Source organism: Mus musculus, chromosome 9 (assembly GCF_000001635.26).
Source record: "Mus musculus strain C57BL/6J chromosome 9, GRCm38.p6 C57BL/6J".
Taxonomy (NCBI): domain Eukaryota; kingdom Metazoa; phylum Chordata; class Mammalia; order Rodentia; family Muridae; genus Mus; species Mus musculus.
The window spans coordinates 36,707,187-36,726,904 of record NC_000075.6 but is presented as its reverse complement, the minus strand read 5'-3'; the positions used below and the strand labels follow the sequence as shown (position 1 = coordinate 36,726,904).

The window sequence follows — 19,718 nt, the reverse complement described above, 5'->3', positions numbered from 1 at the left end:
GGTGCCTCTGTGGAGCAACGTAAGGCGTGGCACACGCCCCGTGCCATTTCCATTTCATTCGGACTCAGAGATCAGTTCTCACCAAAGCAGTCGTCAATACCAAATCTGGTCAGCTTGTGTCTTAACTACGGCCACATCAGAATTTCAGCCAGTATTAGAAGGAAGGGTCCTTGCGCGGTCGGTCTACTGAAGTCGCTCCTCTGCAGAGCCTGGGATAGGACAACGCGCGCCGGCCCGCTTTACGGCAGAGGTGTGCGCTTTTGCGACAGCATGACGCAAGCAGGTTTTGGCGGGAAAAGCTGTGCATTTGGATTCCTGTGGCAGCTGGCAAAGGACTGCTTGGTGAGAAGGGCGTCCTGAACAGTGGGAAAGAACTCCAGCAAAGGACCCAGAGGGCTTGTTTAGTGTGGACGGGCGCGGGGAGGGAGTGGTCCAGACTAGCAGAGAGGTGGGAGGGCCGCCCGGAGCCCGGGCTGGAGCGGGTGGCCCGTGGCTCTCCAGCATAAAGGGACCAGAGCGATTGTAAGGCTCCGGGGTTCGCATGCTTTCCCGGCTCTAGGGGTCCCTGCCTCCCGCTTCTCTCCGCGGCTTGGCCCCGCCCTGTTCCCTCCCGGTGCTGGGGACACGTGCCGTTGGGGTGGGAATTGGAAGTGAGCGGGTGGGAGGAGGGGCTGCTCTGGCAGTAATTACCGTAGTTACACCCAGCTGCTCCCCACCCCCGCACCCTGACCTGCCCGCAACTCCCTTTCCGGATCATTCACCCGAAAGCTCTTGTCTTGCAACCCTGGAGCCAAGCAAGTGCTCAGTTTTGCATAAAGGCGGACGGAGGACAAACGTGGAAACAGGATTTGTGATAAACAGGACAAAATGTTCAAGTTCAGTATTATGACGTGGGTAAATATGGTTCAGATGTAAGATGAAAAGAAAGTCGTGCGGAATCATAGCAGGAGACATGGCTCAGTGGCATTACAGGTGATGAGAGTTTACACTCATCCCCAGTATTTTCTGGGATCCTGCATTTTACAGTCGCTGTGCTTGGAGTCATGGCAGTGCCTTTTGTGGAAGACTGGGATTTGGTGCAAACTTTGGGAGAAGGTGCCTATGGAGAGTAAGTTTGAGTCCTCATTTTAATTTTTTATTGCAGTGTGTGTCTGTCTGTCTGTCTGTCTGTCTGTCGTGCTATGGTGCGTGCACCTGTGGAGGTCAGAAGACAACTTGCAGGAGCTGGTTCTGTTGAAGGTTTGGAGGGATCATTAGGCCTGACAGCAAGAGGCTTAACCTGCCTGGCCATTACCATGGTCTTCCTAATTTAAATATTACCTGTTTGTTTGCTTTAGTTTTCCACCTGTTGTCTGAGTACACACTTTAAAAAAAGTCCTTTATTTCAAGTGGCAAAGAGCATGGATATTCGCATTTGTACATCAAGGCTCTGAGTGAGTGAAGCACATCCACACCTGTTCCTCCTCTTTTGTGATGGTAGACATTGAACCTAGTGCATCACTCATGCTGGGCTTATGCTCTGCCATGAGCTACATTTCTAGGCCTGTAAAACACCAAATTTCTTCTTACATTTGTTTTTGTTCAGATCAAAATCTTGTTAAATTGCCTAGGTTGGCCTTGAACTTGTACACTGTAGCCTCCCAGGTAGGTATGACAAGCCTGTGCTTGACGGTCCAATTTCTTTTCTTTCTTTTTTTTTTTTAATTTTACTTTTATAAAATTTTCTTTTATAAAAGAATTGTTTTCCTAACAAATCATGTGTCTTAGAATTTTAAATGAGATAATGAAAAGACCCTGGCGGCATCCTGCCTAATTTCAGATCTCCACACTCAGCTGATCCTGGTTGTATTTGTGTTCTTTTTTTTTTTTTTTTGGTTTTTTGAGACAGGGTTTCTCTGTATAGCCCTGGCTGTCCTGGAGCTCACTTTGTAGACCAGGCTGGCCTCGAACTCAGAAATCCGCCTGCCTCTGTCTCCCGAGTGCTGGGATTAAAGGCATGTGCCACCACGCCTGGCTGTATTTGTGTTCTTGAGCAAGCTTTATGTGCCTTTGTTTCTTCATCTGATGATAGAATTAATGGTTCTTACCTTAAAGATGTGTTCAGTAGTTGGCTCAGGCATATATGCATGAGATTAATAAGTGTAAAGTAATGCTGTTGTATTACTAGATCATGTGTATATGTGATGTATTGTAGACTTGCTATTGTCTTTCAAAGCATGGTCAGTTATTAGATAACTTGCAAGCACAAGGTTTCCAAGTTTCCAAGACTTTCTTGGAGCATTAATGGCAATGCTTCACATTTGTCTCAATGCGTCTGAGAACATAGCAGAGGCCATTTCATTTTCCTTGATGAAGAAAGGAAGAATAGTTTGGGGTGTGTTACATCTAACTTTTTGAAGCTTTTTTTCTTAAGATTTATGCATTTTTAAAATATGGATGAGTGTTTGCCCACAGAGGGCCAGAAGTGTGGGATTCCCCCAGAACTGGAAATTACAAATGATTGTGAGCTACCATGTGGGTGCTGGAAACGGCTGAGGTCTGAAGCAAGTGCTCTTACATGCTGAGCCTTCTCTCCAGGCCCCCCCTCAGGTATCCCCACCCCTCAGTTTTGTTTGTAGAGAGAATAAATATCTCATTGGCACCAAACTCCAAGAGCTCTGCTTGCCTCTGCTTCTCAGAGACACCTCCACCCGCTGCTAGGGTTTTGCTTTTTTTGTTTTTTTTCTTTGAAAGTTTCTTTGTAGTCTAGGCTGTGTTTGAACTTGGACCCTTTTGTCTCTAGAATGCTGGAATTACAGGTGTGTATCAGTAATCTTTTGAAGAGTTAGGAGAAAGGGAATTCTGAGGTGAAAATGTTGTAACTTTTTCTCTCTTTCTTTTTAAGAGTTCAACTTGCTGTGAATAGAATAACTGAAGAAGCTGTTGCAGTGAAAATTGTAGACATGAAGCGGGCCATAGACTGTCCAGAAAATATTAAGAAAGAGATCTGCATCAATAAAATGTTAAGCCACGAGAATGTAGTGAAATTCTATGGCCACAGGAGGGAAGGCCATATCCAGTATCTGTTTCTGGAGTACTGTAGTGGAGGAGAACTTTTTGATAGAATTGGTATGGAAAAGATTTAAGATAAATATTTTACTGAACACCTTCATACGTTGTGTGTGCTGCTGGACATTAAACCCACCATCTTTCCACAGGCCCTTCAACTGGTCTACTACTCAACCATGTTCTCAGCTGTTTCTTTGGTTTTTAGAGAAAAGGTTCCTCTCTGTAACCCTGGCTGTCCTGGTACTCACTCTGTAGACCAGGCTGACCTTGAACTCAGAAATCCACCTGCCTTTGCTTCCTGAGTGCTGGGATTAAAGTGTGCACCACCACCACCCAACTCTCTTAGCTGCATTTTTAAATGTTAGCTAGATCAATTTTATTTCAGAATTGGTTATGTAACAGGAAAATTGGAGGAAGAGTCAGGCATTCTTGACTTTGTGATGTAAAAGTTTTATGATTTAAGTCTGTGATGTAGTGAAATTGTACATGACTTCCCTGTTGGCAGTCATTGGGAACTATTTAAAATTATTTATTTATTTTATGGCTGTTTTGTATTCTGTGTACCATGTGCACACCTGGTGCCTGTGGAGGCATGTCTGATGCTATAAGAGGCTTGAAGAGGGTACTGGATCCCCTGGAGCTGACAAATTGTTGTGACTCATGTGCGTGCTGAGAGCCAAATCTTGGTCTTATAGAAGTGCAGCCAGTGCTCTTAACTTTTGAGCCATCTTTCCAGCCCTGAACTTTGTGTTAGAAGAAGTAGGGAGACATTTGAAGGAAATGAAGTCCACTGGGGTTAGTATAAGATTAAAATACTTTTAAATTACTTTCCTATGATGTTAGCTTATTTTTATTATTTAGCATCTAGGGAGATGTGAGTTATTTAGTGATGTATTTGTTAATGGACTTAAGTCTTTTGATAGTATGCATTTCCGTTTGCTTAAGTATAAACATAGTGAGATATGAATTAAGAGCCTGTATGGTTGATGCCTGATTATAATCTTTCAATAGACTATAATTGTTTCTTCCAGAGCCAGACATAGGGATGCCTGAACAAGATGCTCAGAGGTTCTTCCACCAACTCATGGCAGGGGTGGTAGGTACTACAGCCTCTTTCCCCTTGCTTAAAATTAGCATCAATAATGTGAGTTGCTAAATTCTACTGTTTTGACCTCCCACTTAGGTTTATCTTCATGGAATTGGAATAACTCACAGGGATATTAAACCAGAAAACCTCCTCTTGGATGAAAGGGGTAAGATTAATATTTTGTTAATTCTATCTGTCTGTCTATCTATTGCATGAGTACTGTGTCTGTATGTACACCTGCCTCTCAGAAGAGCACATCAGATCTCAGTTTAGAGGGTTGTGAATCACTATGTGATTGCTGGGAACTGAACTTAAAGATCTCTGGAAAAGCTCTTAACTGCTGAGCCATTTCTTCAGCCCTTGTTAATGTTATATTTTAGGTTAATCATATAGACCTGTGTCTTAGTTAGGGTTTTACTGCTGGGAACAGACATCATGACCAAGGCAACTCTTATAAGGGCAACATTTAACTGGGGGTGGCTTACAGGTTCAGAGGTTCAGTCCATTATCATCAAGGAAGGAACATGGCAGCATCCTGGTAGCCATGATTCAGGAGGAGCTGAGAGTTCTACATCTTCATCTGAAGGCTGGTAGCAGAATATTCTTTTCCAGATAGCTAGGACTAGGGTATTAAAGCCCATACCCACAATGACATACCTACTCCAACAAGGCCACACCTCCTAATAGTGCTACTCCCTGGCCCAAGCATATACCGACCATCACATTTCACTTCCTGGCCCCCATAGGCTTGTCCAAACACATGAGTCTATGGAGGCCATACCTAAACATTGCATACATACATTTCCCCATAGTCTGTAGCAGTCTTAACAATGTTTAAGTCCAAAGTCTCTTCTCGGATCCATCCAGTTACTTAACTGTAATCCCCAAAGCAAGATAGAGAACCAACTGGGCAAATGCCGAACTCTGCATCTCCATGAACTCTGCATCTCCATGTCTGATGTCAGCAGTTTTCAGATTTCCAATTCCTTTTTCATTTTTGTTTACTGCAACAAACTTCTTTTCCTGGGCTGGTTCTACTCCCTGTTAGCAGCATTCCTCAGGAGATAACCTATAGCTCTGACATCTTGAAAATCTTGGGGTCTCCAAGGCAGCTTAAATGTTACAGCTTTTTGTACCAGTGTCTGGGATCCACACATGATCTTCTGGGCTCCTCTAAAGGGCTTCTCCAGGTCTGCCGTTTGTAGCACTCTAAGCTCAGGTTGATCCACTCAACTGTTGTGGTCATCTCATGGTACTGGCATCTCCAAAACACTGCTGGCTTTTGCTGCAACTGGGCTTCACCAATAGCTTCTCATAGGCTTTCTTCACAGGGTCAAGACTCAACTCCTTTGCATTACTCCTTCAGTCCTGGGCCATCAACTGCAACTGAGGCTGCACCTTCACCAATGGCCTTCTTTGGTCTCTCACAGTGCTAAGCCTCAGCTGCTCTTCATGACCCCTTCATGCCTTCAAAACCAGTACCACCTAGGTGACCCTTACACATTACCAAGTATAGCTGCAGTGTGAGGTACAACCTTGGCTATCTCTGGAACACAGCTTCTTTGTGCTTTCAGAAAACACTTACCAGAAGATTTCACCTCAGTGATGCTGATCTATCTCTCTCTCTCTCTCTCTCTCTCTCTCTCTCTCTCTTAAATTTTTTTATTGGATATTTTATGTATTTACATTTCAAATGTTATCCCCTTTCTTGGTTTCCTTTCTGGAACCACTCCATCCCATCCCTGCCCCCTGCTTCTATGAGGGTGCCCCCCCCCCCCCCACCTCACCATCCCAGCATTCCTACATTGGGGAATTGAGCCTTCACAGGACCAAGGGCCTTTCCTCACATTGATGCCAGACAATGCCACCCTCTGCTGCATGTGTGACTGGAGTCATGGATCTCTTCATGTATACTCTTTGGTTAGTGGTTTAGTCCCTGGGAGCTCTGGAGGGGTCTGGTTGGTTGATATGGTTGATATTTGTTATGCTATTAGCCTTTTTCTTACATATCTGATCTATATGAGTATGTATATACTTTGTTTTGTTAATTATTTCCATATTCATTGTATGTATATATATATGAGATCTTGTTGTTTTTTGATGGACATTTATAACTGATATTACAATATCCTTACATTTGTGAATGTGGAATTTCTGCTGTGGGTAGGTATGGTCTCAGTGAGAATTGTTAGTTCAAAGAGTGAATGTTTCAAATTTTGACACTTTGGCCAGACTGCTTTTTAAAAAAGGCTGTACTTATTGATAATCCCTCATAATAGGATTTTTCTTAATTTCTTAAATCCCTTTGCTACAACGTTCTCTGATGTCTATATTTTTATAGCCAGGATAACCACAGTTTATTATTAATGTCTCACTGATTTTATTTCCTACCTGCATTGGCTGACACAGTGCCTGTTACTTGCATGTAAGGAAGCCATGCTTAGTTACCAGCTTTGCTGTTGACTCCTTATCCTCCACAGTCTCAGTGAAGGGCTTTACTATGCTGTCTTCCTGGGTGTGTTTCCAGGAGGGCATCTACAGCATCCTTATTTAACCTGCTGCCAACTAGTTTTTCTGTTGATGATAATTCTCTTTCTTTAAGAAGATAAGGTCTTTGCTAAGTTGAGTATAAATGACGATGCCTTTTACTTTTTCTTCTTTTCCATATACATAGTTTTATTTTGTATTAATTATTTTACTTATTTACATCTCAAGTGTTGCCCCTTCCCTGTACCCCCTTGAAGAGTTCTTCCTCCCTTCCCCCCTCCCCCTCCCCTCTGAGAGGGTTCTTCCTCCGTTATCCCTCCACCCTGGGGCATCAAGTCTCTACAGGACTAGGCACATCCTCTCCTACTGAGGCAGCCCTACAAGGCAGCAACATATGTGCTGGAGGGGGTGGGGGTGGGGGTGGGGGTTCAGACCAGCCTATGACATACATAGATTTCTTTTGCTCATTTTCAGGTAGAAAAGTTCTATAAGCCCTAAGCAAAACCAGTGTTACTTCCAGTAATTTATATATGTGTATATATATTTGCAAATCTTTTACTCCAAAGTTGTCTCTTTTTCTTTTGGTTTAGATAACCTCAAAATCTCTGACTTTGGCTTGGCAACGGTATTTCGGCATAATAATCGTGAACGCTTACTGAACAAGATGTGTGGGACTTTACCTTATGTTGCTCCGGAGCTTCTAAAGAGAAAAGAATTTCATGCAGAACCAGTTGATGTTTGGTCCTGTGGAATAGTACTTACTGCAATGTTGGCTGGAGGTAAGGATATATAATCATGAGAAAACTTCTTTTCTCCAAAAAGTCAGATTTCTCATACCAAAATAATAAAGATTAAATAACCCTAGGGAATCTTAATTCTGTAATAGAAAAGGTTGTGAGCCCAGCCTTTAATCGTGGTGCATCTTTCCAGCTCTTTAATAGTTTTATGTTAGTGTTTAACTCATCGCCTAGGGCGATAGGTACTAAGTACCGTTCGGTGAGTGTGTTATATACAGATTTATTTCATATAGAACTTGAAGGCTTGAAGTCTGGGTGGTGAAGTTGCCAGCATGGTCATTTTCTGAGGGCCCTCTCTCTTCCTGCCTTACAGTTGACCACCTTACTGAGAGGAGAGACAGACTCTTTAGTGTCTTCATAAGGACCCAAATCCCACTTTTGAGGGCTTTCATACTCATGACCCAGTCACCCCACAAAGGCCCCACCTCCAGAATCATCACACTGGGAATGGGAGTGAGTGATCTGGCTGCAAACAGTGATCTTGGTTTGATTTGGTTGATTTGCCTGGTGAGGCTGATGTGGGCTCAGTTGAAGAGGACAACTTTTCCTGGATAGAAGAGGGTTAGCCTTCGGTGTATTGAGTAGCTTTGATTCCCTGCTAGATCCTCCAAATAAGCTCTCACATTCATTATCTTGGGGGTTGAGATTTTGGTATAAACTGTAGTGGGAAATAAACTTTTAACCCATTATACTTTATATCTTATTCTTAACTACCTTGAAACTTATAACCCAGAGGTTTATTTTCATGAAGTATAACCATTAAATTAAAAAATCTCAACACTTCCTTTGGGGTTGTTGGAGATTAAACCCAGGGCCCAATACCTGACAGGCAAGAATTCTGTCACTAAGTTGTATCTCCATCTTTAATATGATACCTTTGAAAAGAGTAAGTTTCTATGAAACTTAGCATGAAAACCATATTGAATTACTGTGGAGAAAAATTGTATTCTTTTTATGTTGTTCATTTTCCTTTTATGTGCTTATTTTTCTTGACATATTTGTTACGTAACTTTATGAACACTCAAAAACTGTAACTTGTTTTATTTTTAGAATTGCCGTGGGACCAGCCCAGTGATAGCTGTCAGGAATATTCTGATTGGAAAGAAAAAAAAACCTATCTCAATCCTTGGAAAAAAATTGATTCTGCTCCTCTGGGTAACTAACTGGGTTGTTTGAAAGTATTGATCCTGTGGGTAATAGTGTCATGGTAGTTGATTTTTTTCTTAACTCTCTCCCCCCCTTCTCCTTCTTTTCTTCCTCCTCCTCCTTCTTTTCTGACTTTTTTCTTCCTTCTTCTTCTCTGTAGTCCTTTTAACTACCTTAGAAAATGTAAGTCAAGAGGGAGGAAGGGAGGAAAGGAGGGAGGGAACAACTCTATAATTGTGGCATTTGGAAATACACTTTTAAAAATATTTTTAAAAAATCTATATATCAAATGTATACTGTATGTATATTAGTTATAAGTATATGCTTTTGCAAAAGGTAAATCCTATTTCATAACTCTTTAGTTGTGATGCTCAGCATTTTTCCACATCTTTAATTATGGGCCTGGATCATATTTTTAAAGACTGATGGTACTCATTATGTGGATATATTTTACTCTTTCAATTTAGAGATTTAGGTTTCTCCTTAATTTTACTTTTATAGAAGAAGTATGATAAGTGTCCATGTTACTTGATGCTTGTGTATCCTTTATTTGATTAAAGTTTTTTCTTCTCCCACAAGCAAGACTGGAGGGCTAAGAGACTATGTATTTCCCCTTTTAAGTGTTGCCCCTTATTTTACAAATTTACTTTTTAAATTTGTACCATTTTGTCATTTATTCATGTTACTTTTTTGCTGTATTTTGAAACACTGGGTTTCATTGTATCCTTGGGTGGTCTGGAACTTACTATGTAGATCAGGCTGGCATGGAACTTACTATATATATAATCGACCAGGCTGACTTTCATATTCAGAGATATTGGTCTGCCTCTGCCTAGTGAATACTGGCATTAAGTACACCACTATGCATGGCAAAAATGAATTTTTTAAACCAATAAGACTGTTTTTTAAAGCTTTTTAAATTTTGCTCTGTTTGAGCAAAGAAGTTTATAGTTTTTCTTAATCCTTTGAGGGTCTTTTCATAACGCATTAATGTATATAACGTTTGTTGCAGTATTTCCTAGAGTTTATTATTTAATTTTGCTGGCTATTTTAATGTGCAGATGTTTTGAGTTTTTCATACCTAAATTCTTGTCATTTTTGGCTTTTGACTTACATTGTCATGCTTATTAGAAAGGTCTTTTCTACTCTTTTTTTTTTTTTTTTTTTTTTTTTTGTAAAATTATTTGCATTCTCATTTGGTGTTTCTGTGGGTTAATTTTTATGTTTGATTGTTGTTGGCTTTGATTTTGAAACGGTCTTGTTTAGCCCAGGCTGACCCTGAGCTCAGTTGTGTAGGAGAGGATGATTTTGGTTTTCCAGACTCCACCTTCAGATGCTAGCACGCTTGTCTGTTTTGGGAGACAAGGTCTGTGTTGGCCCATGCTGGCCTGAATCTCAGGCTGGACCTGACTGTGGCAATCCTTCTGAAAGCTGGGACTAAAAGCTGAGTCACTTTTCATTCCTGGTTTAAAAGAATTGATTTATGTATGATTTTTGTTTTTTAAATGTAGGAGTGCTCTTCTGTATGTACACCTACATTGCCAGAAGAGGGCATCAGATCCCTTTATAGGTGGTTCTGAGCTTAACTGCCGAGCCATCTCACCACCCCCCTGGATTATGTTTTTGATGTTGTGATGTTGGGGATTGTACGAGTTCCTTTTAAAATTAATATATATTTCCTAAGCTGGCCTCAAGCATTCTGCCTGTGCCTTTCAACTATTAAGGTTGTAGGCGTGTACCATGTTTTTGGCTTTTATGCCTTAAGGTTTGTCTAATCTGCGAACCCCATTTACAAATACTGTCTTATTTTCTTTTCAGCTTTGCTTCATAAAATTCTAGTTGAGACTCCATCAGCAAGGATCACCATCCCAGACATTAAGAAAGATAGATGGTACAACAAACCACTTAACAGAGGTAAATATAGATACTTACAAAATACCACAAACCAGTGTGGTAAAATAACTGTGGTCTGTCCAAATGAAGATTTTAATATCTAGTAGGAAAAACAAATGTGGAAACTATTTTCGTTCATGAACAGCTAAAAAGAGTGCTATATCTCAATGTTTGATGGACTCTAATAAAACAAGATTTATTTTCCTCATGAGGAAATGATGTAAAGTCTAAATTTTGAAGATTAAAGTGTTAATAGGTGAGGCATATTTGACTTGAGCAGAAGCAGCAGCATTTGGTCAAATCTTAGATTTAGTGGGTCAAGTGTATTTGAAGAACTTAAAAGATCAGGTCAGTATAACACAGACATTGTGTTTCTTGTTCATCATTAGCCAGTGGTACTCAGGAAATGCTTGCGGAGTGAGTGGGTAGAGATGCGGGGGAGGTTTGAATTGATTTGGGAAAGGCAGATAACCAAGTTATAGGACGGCCTTTCTGGGCTGTGTTTAGGATTTATCCTGGAACTCACCATCACTAGGACACGTTTGAGGGGCTTTAAGCAAGAAAATGACAAGCTGATGTGTTTGTTTTTTTTTTTTTTTTTTTTTTTTTCATTTTTTATTAGGTATTCAGCTCATTTACATTTCCAATGCTATACCAAAAGTCCCCCATACCCACCCACCCCCACTCCCCGTGTTTGGTTTTAAGAGTGTTTCTTTCTGAATACTTCATTATTTTTTGATGAGAATGAAGAGATTACGTAATGTGGGATTTGGGGCTGGAGAGATGGCTCAGCGGTTAAGAGCACTGACTGCTCTTCCAGAGGTCCTGAGTTCAATTCCCACCAACCACATGGTGGCTTACAACCATCTATAACAGGATCCGATGCCCTCTTTTGGTGTGTCTCAAGACAGCTACAGTGTACTCATCATATATATAAAATAAAAATATAAAATCTAAAACCAAATGTTTTTAAAAAAAAGTAGTGTGGGATTTTACAGTAGGGGTTTAGATGTGAGAAGATGGTAGCTTGGAATATGTTAGTGGTAATGGCATTGTAGAAAGGTGATGGGTTTCAAAGAGTTGAAATTATTGGACTGGTGAGTGCTTAGATTATAATAGATTTTGAAGATATCATGGTGACTCCCAAGTGCTGTTCTGGTAACTTTGGAGGAGAAACTTATTTTATGGAGCTGAGTAAGCTCTCCAGGAGAGAGAGAGGGAGGGAGAGAAAGGGGAGGAGAGAGGTGGGGTGACAGAGGGAGGGGAGGGGAGAGGGAGAAAGGGAGAGAGAGAGAGGAGGGGGCAGAAGGGGAGGGAGACAGGGAGGCAGGTGAGGAGAGGGGGAGAAAGAGTGCGTGTGTGGGCACGTGTGTGTGTGTGTGTGTGTGTGTGTGTGTATGTGTAAGAGAGGCATAAGAAGTATATTTGCAGATTTGGTAGTGACATACTGTGTTATTTTATGTCTGTTGACATTAATTTTTCTAAATATAGGATAGTATATCATGCTAAGTAATGGAAGGGTGGGTGGTATCAATTTCAGAAGAGAACAGAAGTTTTGAAATAATTCTTTCTTAGAAAGTGTGAGGAGACAAGTAGCATGCCCTGATGTAGTCTAGCTGAGGGCCTTATTCTGTATTGACTGTCATTCTTTACTGAGTTATTTAAAAATTTTAAAAGTTCTAGTCATTGAGCTAGTCTTTTGTCGAACATCATGTTACCCATAAAATATGGCATTAAAATTGTGGCCTTTGTGAAGCATTAGTGTAACATTCCTTTATTTAAACATAAAATTGTTTAAAAGAAGTTTATATTACTTTGCAGTCTATAAATGGATTTAGATGTGGCTTTATTCAAATTGCTAGTTGGATTAAGTACTTGAATAGAAGATTTGTATTTGTTCCCTTTTTTTTAAGGAGCAAAGAGGCCACGCGCCACATCAGGTGGTATGTCAGAGTCTTCTAGTGGATTCTCTAAGCACATTCATTCCAATTTGGACTTTTCTCCAGTAAATAATGGTTCCAGGTAAGACTTACAAAAATTAAATTTTTCTCACCCCCACCCCCTTTTTTTGAGATAATGTCTTACTAAATAACCTCAATGGAACTGGAACTGGGTGGCCCACCCTGGTCTTGAACTTGTATAACTTGTATTGATCCTTCTGTGTCTGTTTCCTGAGTGTTGTGATTACAAGTTTATACTACCATGGATTGGCAGATTAAGCCCTTTTCTTAAATGTAGTTATTCCCCACAGAGAATAAAACATGAATATATTTTACCTAATAATGCAAATAATTTTACCAAAATGAGAATGAATGTGTGATATAAGAAAATCCTGGTAGGTTTTATGTAAAGACATTTTTAGTCTGACTCTGTATCCTATACAATTATAGTCCCAGGTAACTGCTAATTGGAAGGCTGAGGCAGGAGGATAGATTGCTAGGCCAGGCCAGGCCAATCTAGGCAACAAGATGTAATCTTGTCTTAAATAAACAAACAACAAACACAAAAATGAATAATTAGAAAGAATGAAGCCACCTTAAAAACAGAGACTTGAAGCCATTCTTTTCTTCTCTTTTAATGTCTCAGTGAAGAAACCGTGAAGTTCTCTAGTTCCCAGCCAGAGCCGAGAACAGGGCTTTCCTTGTGGGACACTGGTCCCTCGAACGTGGACAAACTGGTTCAGGGCATCAGTTTTTCCCAGCCTACGTGTCCTGAGCATATGCTTGTAAACAGTCAGTTACTCGGTACCCCTGGATCTTCACAGGTAAGGAACTTGATTTTTTCAAATAAATAACTTGCTTTTTATTTTTGTTGTCTTAAATCTTAGGTATATGGTATTAATACTTTTAGTTGATACATATTATTTGGATAAGTAAGAAATAATTAGAGGAGGCCATTAAGGGGGAAGAAGCCTAAGCTAAAGAAGAGAATTTCAGACTAATTGCTGTAAACTGGTCACACTGGATTGATTCAGTTCTCTTCTCTGATGTGCAGAACCCCTGGCAGCGCTTGGTCAAAAGGATGACACGATTCTTTACTAAATTGGATGCGGACAAATCTTACCAATGCCTGAAAGAGACCTTCGAGAAGTTGGGCTATCAGTGGAAGAAGAGTTGTATGAATCAGGTAGGTTTTGTTAGTTTTCGATATTTCTTTTCCCATAGAAAATTAAATATTTGAGTAAAAACTATTAGTGATCAGTGAGCATTCTAAAAATATAAATACTTTGAAAAAGAAACAATTGAAAGTTTTAAGAGTTTTTTTGTATGTTTTTTTTTTTTTTTTTTGTCTTGCCTTGTGTTTTCAAAAACCTCTGAAGTTAGTATTTTATATTAAGCTGCAGTTGAAGATGTGCCTGCCTCCATGTTTGGGGTCTTGGTGCTGGCTCTTGGCTGCCCTCTTTCTCTCCCATCGGTCATCTTGCCCGAGCTGCTTAGAGCTACTTACCGACACTATCGTGTCATTATTGTTCTAGTTTTTCAGCCTCAAATAGCTTCTCATTGTCTTTCTTGTATTGTTTTTTTGTTTGTTTTTTTATTTCTTTGAGATGGGTTTCTCTGTGTAACAGAGCCCTGGCTGTTCTGGAACTCCTGTAGAGCCAGCTAACCTGGGGCTCACAGAGATCTGCTTACTCTGCCTCCTGAGTGCTGGGATTAAAGGTGTTTGCTACCATGCCCGGCTCTTCTTGTACTGTATGTGATAATCTTGTTTTCTTTCTCATATACTTGACTGATTGATTGGCTACAGTATTGGGGATTGAACCCAGGCATTATGTATGCTGGGCAAGTGCTTTACTACTAAGCTACACCTCCAGTCTTCACTCTATTCCTATTCCTTTTGATTGGTTTTTCTTTCAATTCTGCTTTGCTAAAATACCTTTTTTTTTTTTTTTTAAACTAAAAGTTCACTTAGACTAAAGTTCTAACTTATAGCTTGGTTTAGGTTGGAGAGAGAGACAGCTTTGTTTGTTTGTTTGTCTGTTTGTTTGTTTCTTTCTTTTGGTAAGGTTTATTTATTTATTTTTTAATTTTACGCTCATGTGTAAAGACTGTGATGGTGTACATGTGTATGTCAGTGTCTGTGGAAACATCAGATCCTTTGGAGCTAGAATCCTAGGTGGCCGAGAGCCCCCTGACATGGGTGCCAGGAGTGGGAGAGAGAGTGGCAAGTGCTTTTAACCTGAGCCATCTCTCCAGCCTTGAAATGTATGGTGTTCTTCATGATACTCTGTTAAGCAAGAATTGTTAAGACTATTTTCTGTTCATGTGTGTATGTGGCTTGACCTTATTCTTTATTGCCTTAGGTTACTGTATCAACAACTGATAGAAGAAACAATAAGTTGATTTTCAAAATAAATTTGGTAGAAATGGATGAGAAGATACTGGTTGACTTCCGACTTTCTAAGGTATTTTTCATAGATTTTATTCATAGTATTTTTCTATGGAAATATTTCTATGTAGCTTTTCAAAATGGCTTTATATTTTACTTTCAGTGGTCCACCTCCCTCCCCCACTCCCTTTCTCTCTCTTGCCTGTCATTTAATTTTGGTTTTCATAATAACTGTGGAAATACTATATGCTTTTTGTTTTGTGGTAGCTTTAGTAATGACTCCAAAGGGTAAGAGTGGTAATGCTGGCAGTTTTATTACAGACTATTGTTATAATTGTTCTATTTTACTACTAATTATATTACTCTTACTATGGCATATTTATAGATTTAGCTATGTATACATAGGAATGCAGATGGTATATGCCATGTGAAGTTCCATCCTATGTGGTTTCAGACTTCCTCAGAAAGTTTTCCACATGAATATGTTATAACTAGTTAGTTGGCATTTGTAAATATATTATAACTCGATTTTTTTCATTTAGTGTTATAAACATTGACTTTTGCTATCATCTGTTTTCGTAAAATGTTACTTGGTTGTTTCTCTCTGTCTCCCCTTCTCTCTTGCTCCTTAGTATAAAAATGTAGAGGGCTAGGGATGAATTACAGTTTGTAGAGTGCTTGCTTTAGCGTGCACAAGCTCTGAGATTGGATCCTCTGCACAGATAAAGCCAGGTATGGCAATATCTGCCTATATTCCCAGCACTCAGTAGGTGAGAACTATCAGAAACTCAACCAGTTTTCAGACCAGCCCTACATGGGACTCTGTTCTCCCTAAATTTTTTTTTTGTAATATATACAGATAAATGAAAACTAAAAGAAAAAAATTAAATTATACCTTTGACACTTACAATTTATGATATTTTGGAATACTAAATTATTTTGATTCATATATAATATCTATTTTTAAAATTATTTACTTTACACCCTGCTCACTGCCCTCTTTCCAAATCTTCCCCATCTCCCTCTCCCCTTCTCCTCTGAGAGGGTGGGGGGGGGGGAAGGGCTGGGGCTCCCACACCCACCCTGTATGAATGTCTCCTCGAGGCCAGGCACTTCTGCTCCCACTGAGGCCAGACTAGGCAGCCCAACTAGAAGAACATATCCTACGTACAGAAGACCTACTATTTTTTTTTAATAAAAGTTATGACATTAAAAACTTGTACATTATAATATAGTGAACTTCACAGATTTTGTGATTAATACCATTTTGCTCCCCTATTATTTTTAGTTTAAAAGTCTATTCTGTATTAAAATCAATATAATGTCTGTTTTCTGATAGTTCATGTGTGGTTCTAGAAAGGGTTGAAGAGTAATTCATGTTCTGTATGTGGGAGACTGGTTGAAATAATTCTTTTCTAGATTTTTGATATAGTTAAAGGTTTCTTCTCTAGTAAAACCCATAAATTGTTATAAAATCCTGTTCAAACAAGTCAGATTTATATGGAATGCATAACTAAGCTGGAATGTTGGTGCATACCTGCAATCCAGTATTCTCAGAAAAGAACCGAGAGGAGGAGGCAAGAAGAACTGGACATAGTTAAGGGTGTTTGTTTCTTTGGTCAGGAATGAGAATGTGCTTTTTTGATACAATCTTTTTTATATTTTTAAAATATTTTTCCTAAAATAGGGTGATGGATTAGAGTTCAAGAGACACTTCCTGAAGATTAAAGGGAAGCTCAGCGATGTTGTGAGCAGCCAGAAGGTTTGGTTTCCTGTTACATGAGGAAGCTGTCAGCTCTGCACATTCCTGGTGAATAGAGTGCTGCTATGTGACATTTTTCTTCCTAGAGAAGATTATCCTATTCTGCAAACTGCAAACAATAGTTGTTGAAGAGTTCTCTTCCCATTACCCAAACATCTTCCGATTTGTAGTGTTTGGCATACAAATACTACTGTATTTTAATTGTATGTAATGCTTTGGGGAAAGGATGGATCAAATTCATTAGGTATTTCTCCAGCTGTCTTTAAATTGTCTGGATTTGAAACCAAGTTATGGGATACTTGAGTTTGCCAGCTTTTATACCCATGTAGTAGTATCACTTTTGAAAAATCAAAAGCTTGTTTCATCCCAAGCAAAATATTTTCTTCTCTGCCTATTTAATTGTAAGGATGAATAAACACAGACCATATACAGTTGATTGGTTCATGAATGAGGCCAGCCACAAAAATGTGTATGTTAATGTATGTACTGTATTTTCAGTTTGGGTATATGTGCTGCACAAGGGCTTGACCAATTATAAAACTTTTTTGAGTTAAAGTGTTTTAAATTGCAAATTTTCCTCCTGGCGTAGCTTGTCAAATATAAAGACTAATTTGGTTGGATTTTCACAAAGTTGAACATAAACTCTAGTGCTTAAGTGACATTACTCTAAAAATTACACACTTAAACAATTTTTTCTAGATTCACAGCCATATTTTAATTACTCTAGAAATAAACTATTTTCAAAATCAATATCTAACTCTGAACTTATTGGCCAGCCACCAAGTTTCTAGATGACACTGACTGAAAAGGGGCGGGAGTAAGGAAATGCAGGAGTTGACCGGATCCTTGTTCCTCACCTTGTACACTCACTTAAACTTTGTTTTGTTCATAAAATTTATATTAAAATATGAATATATGATTGGGGTCCTGTATTCCTTTTCATAGATAAATTCCAACATTAGTTAGTCTGAAAGCTGAGAACATTTAAAATTTTATGGCTCAAGTTTATTTCATGTTGGTATATGCTGTTGTCACCCACTTAACTCTCCCATCCCCAAAAGTTAACTTGAACCTAACTCTATTCAGTCTCCTGTTTCCCACTTGTAGTCCCACTGTGGTAAAAGTCAGCCATCTTGTTAAAAACGTTACTTATTCGAACCCCAAGTCCCATCTGCGCTGTACTGTTTTATGTCATTGTCTTCTTCATCTGATGGTATGCAGTACTGTCTTCCGAGCCTGTATCTCTCAAGTCATGATTGCTTTCCGCCATTACTTGGCACCTACTCAACTATATTGCTTTGGTCTCCATGATTTTGAATATTCTTGTACTTCATATAAGTAGAATTGTATATTTGCCTCTTAGTGTTTGGGTTACTTCATAACAACTCTTTTCAGGATTTATCTATGTTATAACATATCAGGTTTCATTCCTTTTGGTGACTAATACTCCATATTATGTATGTCTGTGCGTGTGTGTGTGTGTGTGTGTGTGTGTGTGTGTGTGTATGTATACTCTTTCATATGATCATGCATATTTGGATTGTTGCCACCTTTTGTCCATGTAATTGATACTGGTGTGAACATGAATATATAAGTACCTGCTCAAGTATGTTTTTAATTTTTTGTGTATAGACCCTGAGGTAGAATTGCTATGTCATATGATAATTGTGTGTTGTTTATTTTTTTCCGCTTATAAAATACAACAATTTATTTAAAATTTGTAACAACTGTTTTTTGAAACAGGACCTCACTGTGTAGATCAGACTGGCCTTTGGCCTGTGAACTCATTGTCCAGCCCAGGCTGTTTCTTTTTTTCCTGACTCTGTCTCCCAAATACTGTGATTACATAGCATGCCTGGCCCAACTTGACTTTGACAGGACAGCTATATTTACAGCTATGTTGTCTTTCCTGTGTAATTTTATTAACACCAAAAGCTATATCTTTAAATGTTGTACGCACACTACAGTAAATATGGGTTTTATTTATTTTTTTATTTTGAATCAAGTTTTCATGTAGTCTAGGCTGGCCTTTAACTTGCTATCCATGAGTGGATAGCTTTAAATTCCTCATCTTTCTGCCTCTACCTCCTAAGTGCTGGGATTACAGATGGCGTGACAGCTCATCTACATCTTCTCCATCCTTGGGTTTTACATAATTGTTCTTATATTTGTTGTTGCTGGGGATCCAATCTAGGATCACATTCAAGTCTTGCAAACACTTTTACTGAGCCAGATCCTTTTTTTTTTTTAAAGCAAGTTTGACAATTCTTTTTTTTTAAAAATTAATTTATTTATTATATGTGTGTACACTGTAGCTATCTTCAGACACTCCAGAAGAGGGCATTAGATTTTTGTTACGGATGGTTGTGAGCCACCATGTGGTTGCTGGGATTTGAACTCAGGACCTTTGGAAGAGCAGTCGGTGCTCTTAACCACTGAACCATCTCACCAGCCCCACTGAGCCAGATCCTTAAGCTGGGATTTTTAGTTATGCCTTTTCAGAGGTATTTGTATTGTGGTTTTTTACTGCTCTCTAGCATCTTTTCATCTAAAGTTCAAGGGCAATCTGTAGGCACAATTTTTTTGCAGCCTATTGTAATAAGGGTTCAACCTCTCTTCTTGCCCACCACCTGCTAGAGGTAGCAGAAAAGAAAAGTTATTAGAGATGGGGGAAGTAGACCTGTTTAGCAATAATTTTTAGCCCTTTAGGGGTGAGCTTGATCTTCTTTGTCCCCCGTTCAGTCCCATAGCAAACACCAAACAGAAATCAGCAACTACCGTCCGGTCCTCTTGGCAGGCAGATAACAATCTGTAGTTCAGTCCTGAGGAAACCACAAGGCTTGCCAACTGGTCCGAGGCTATGGAAGCAGCAAGAATTAGAGCAGTTCTTTGGTGAGCCTCTTCCAATGGCAGCATTACCACAAGTGGAGCTCAACAACAATATGTAGGGCCAACTAATACATGTGTGTCATTAGTGAAGAGTAGCTAGGCAGAGCAAGCCAAACCAACGCTCTTGCTCTCATTGTGTGCGGGATCATATTTATACTCCTTCATCATGTGTCCTTTCACCTGTGTCTGCTTCATGAAAACATTCTTTCACATGCCTGCTTTAGCGAGATATTCTTTTATCTGTGTGCCCCAGCAAAAAATCATTTGTCATAACTGACTT

General features: G+C 39.4%; 1 protein-coding gene across 2 annotated transcripts; it reads left to right on the top strand.

Annotated features, from left to right (window-relative positions):
* Positions 1–246: 246 nt before the first annotated feature.
* Positions 247–18,423, top strand: Chek1 (checkpoint kinase 1). Of its 2 annotated transcripts, NM_007691.5 has the most exons (13): positions 247–342; positions 1,027–1,108; positions 2,885–3,108; positions 4,080–4,144; positions 4,232–4,301; positions 7,213–7,401; positions 8,470–8,574; positions 10,384–10,479; positions 12,372–12,480; positions 13,045–13,222; positions 13,453–13,584; positions 14,762–14,863; positions 16,475–18,423. In NM_007691.5, exons 2-13 carry the CDS (start codon positions 1,044–1,046, stop codon positions 16,568–16,570), a joined length of 1,431 nt encoding a protein of 476 aa, NP_031717.2. In that variant the 5' UTR covers positions 247–342; positions 1,027–1,043; the 3' UTR covers positions 16,571–18,423. The 2 variants fall into 2 exon arrangements, with proteins under 2 accessions (NP_031717.2, XP_017168606.1); XM_017313117.2 differs by lacking the exons at positions 247–342; positions 1,027–1,108; positions 2,885–3,108 and adding an exon at positions 3,323–3,843 and having other exon boundaries at positions 16,475–18,266.
* Positions 18,424–19,718: the final 1,295 nt, after the last annotated feature.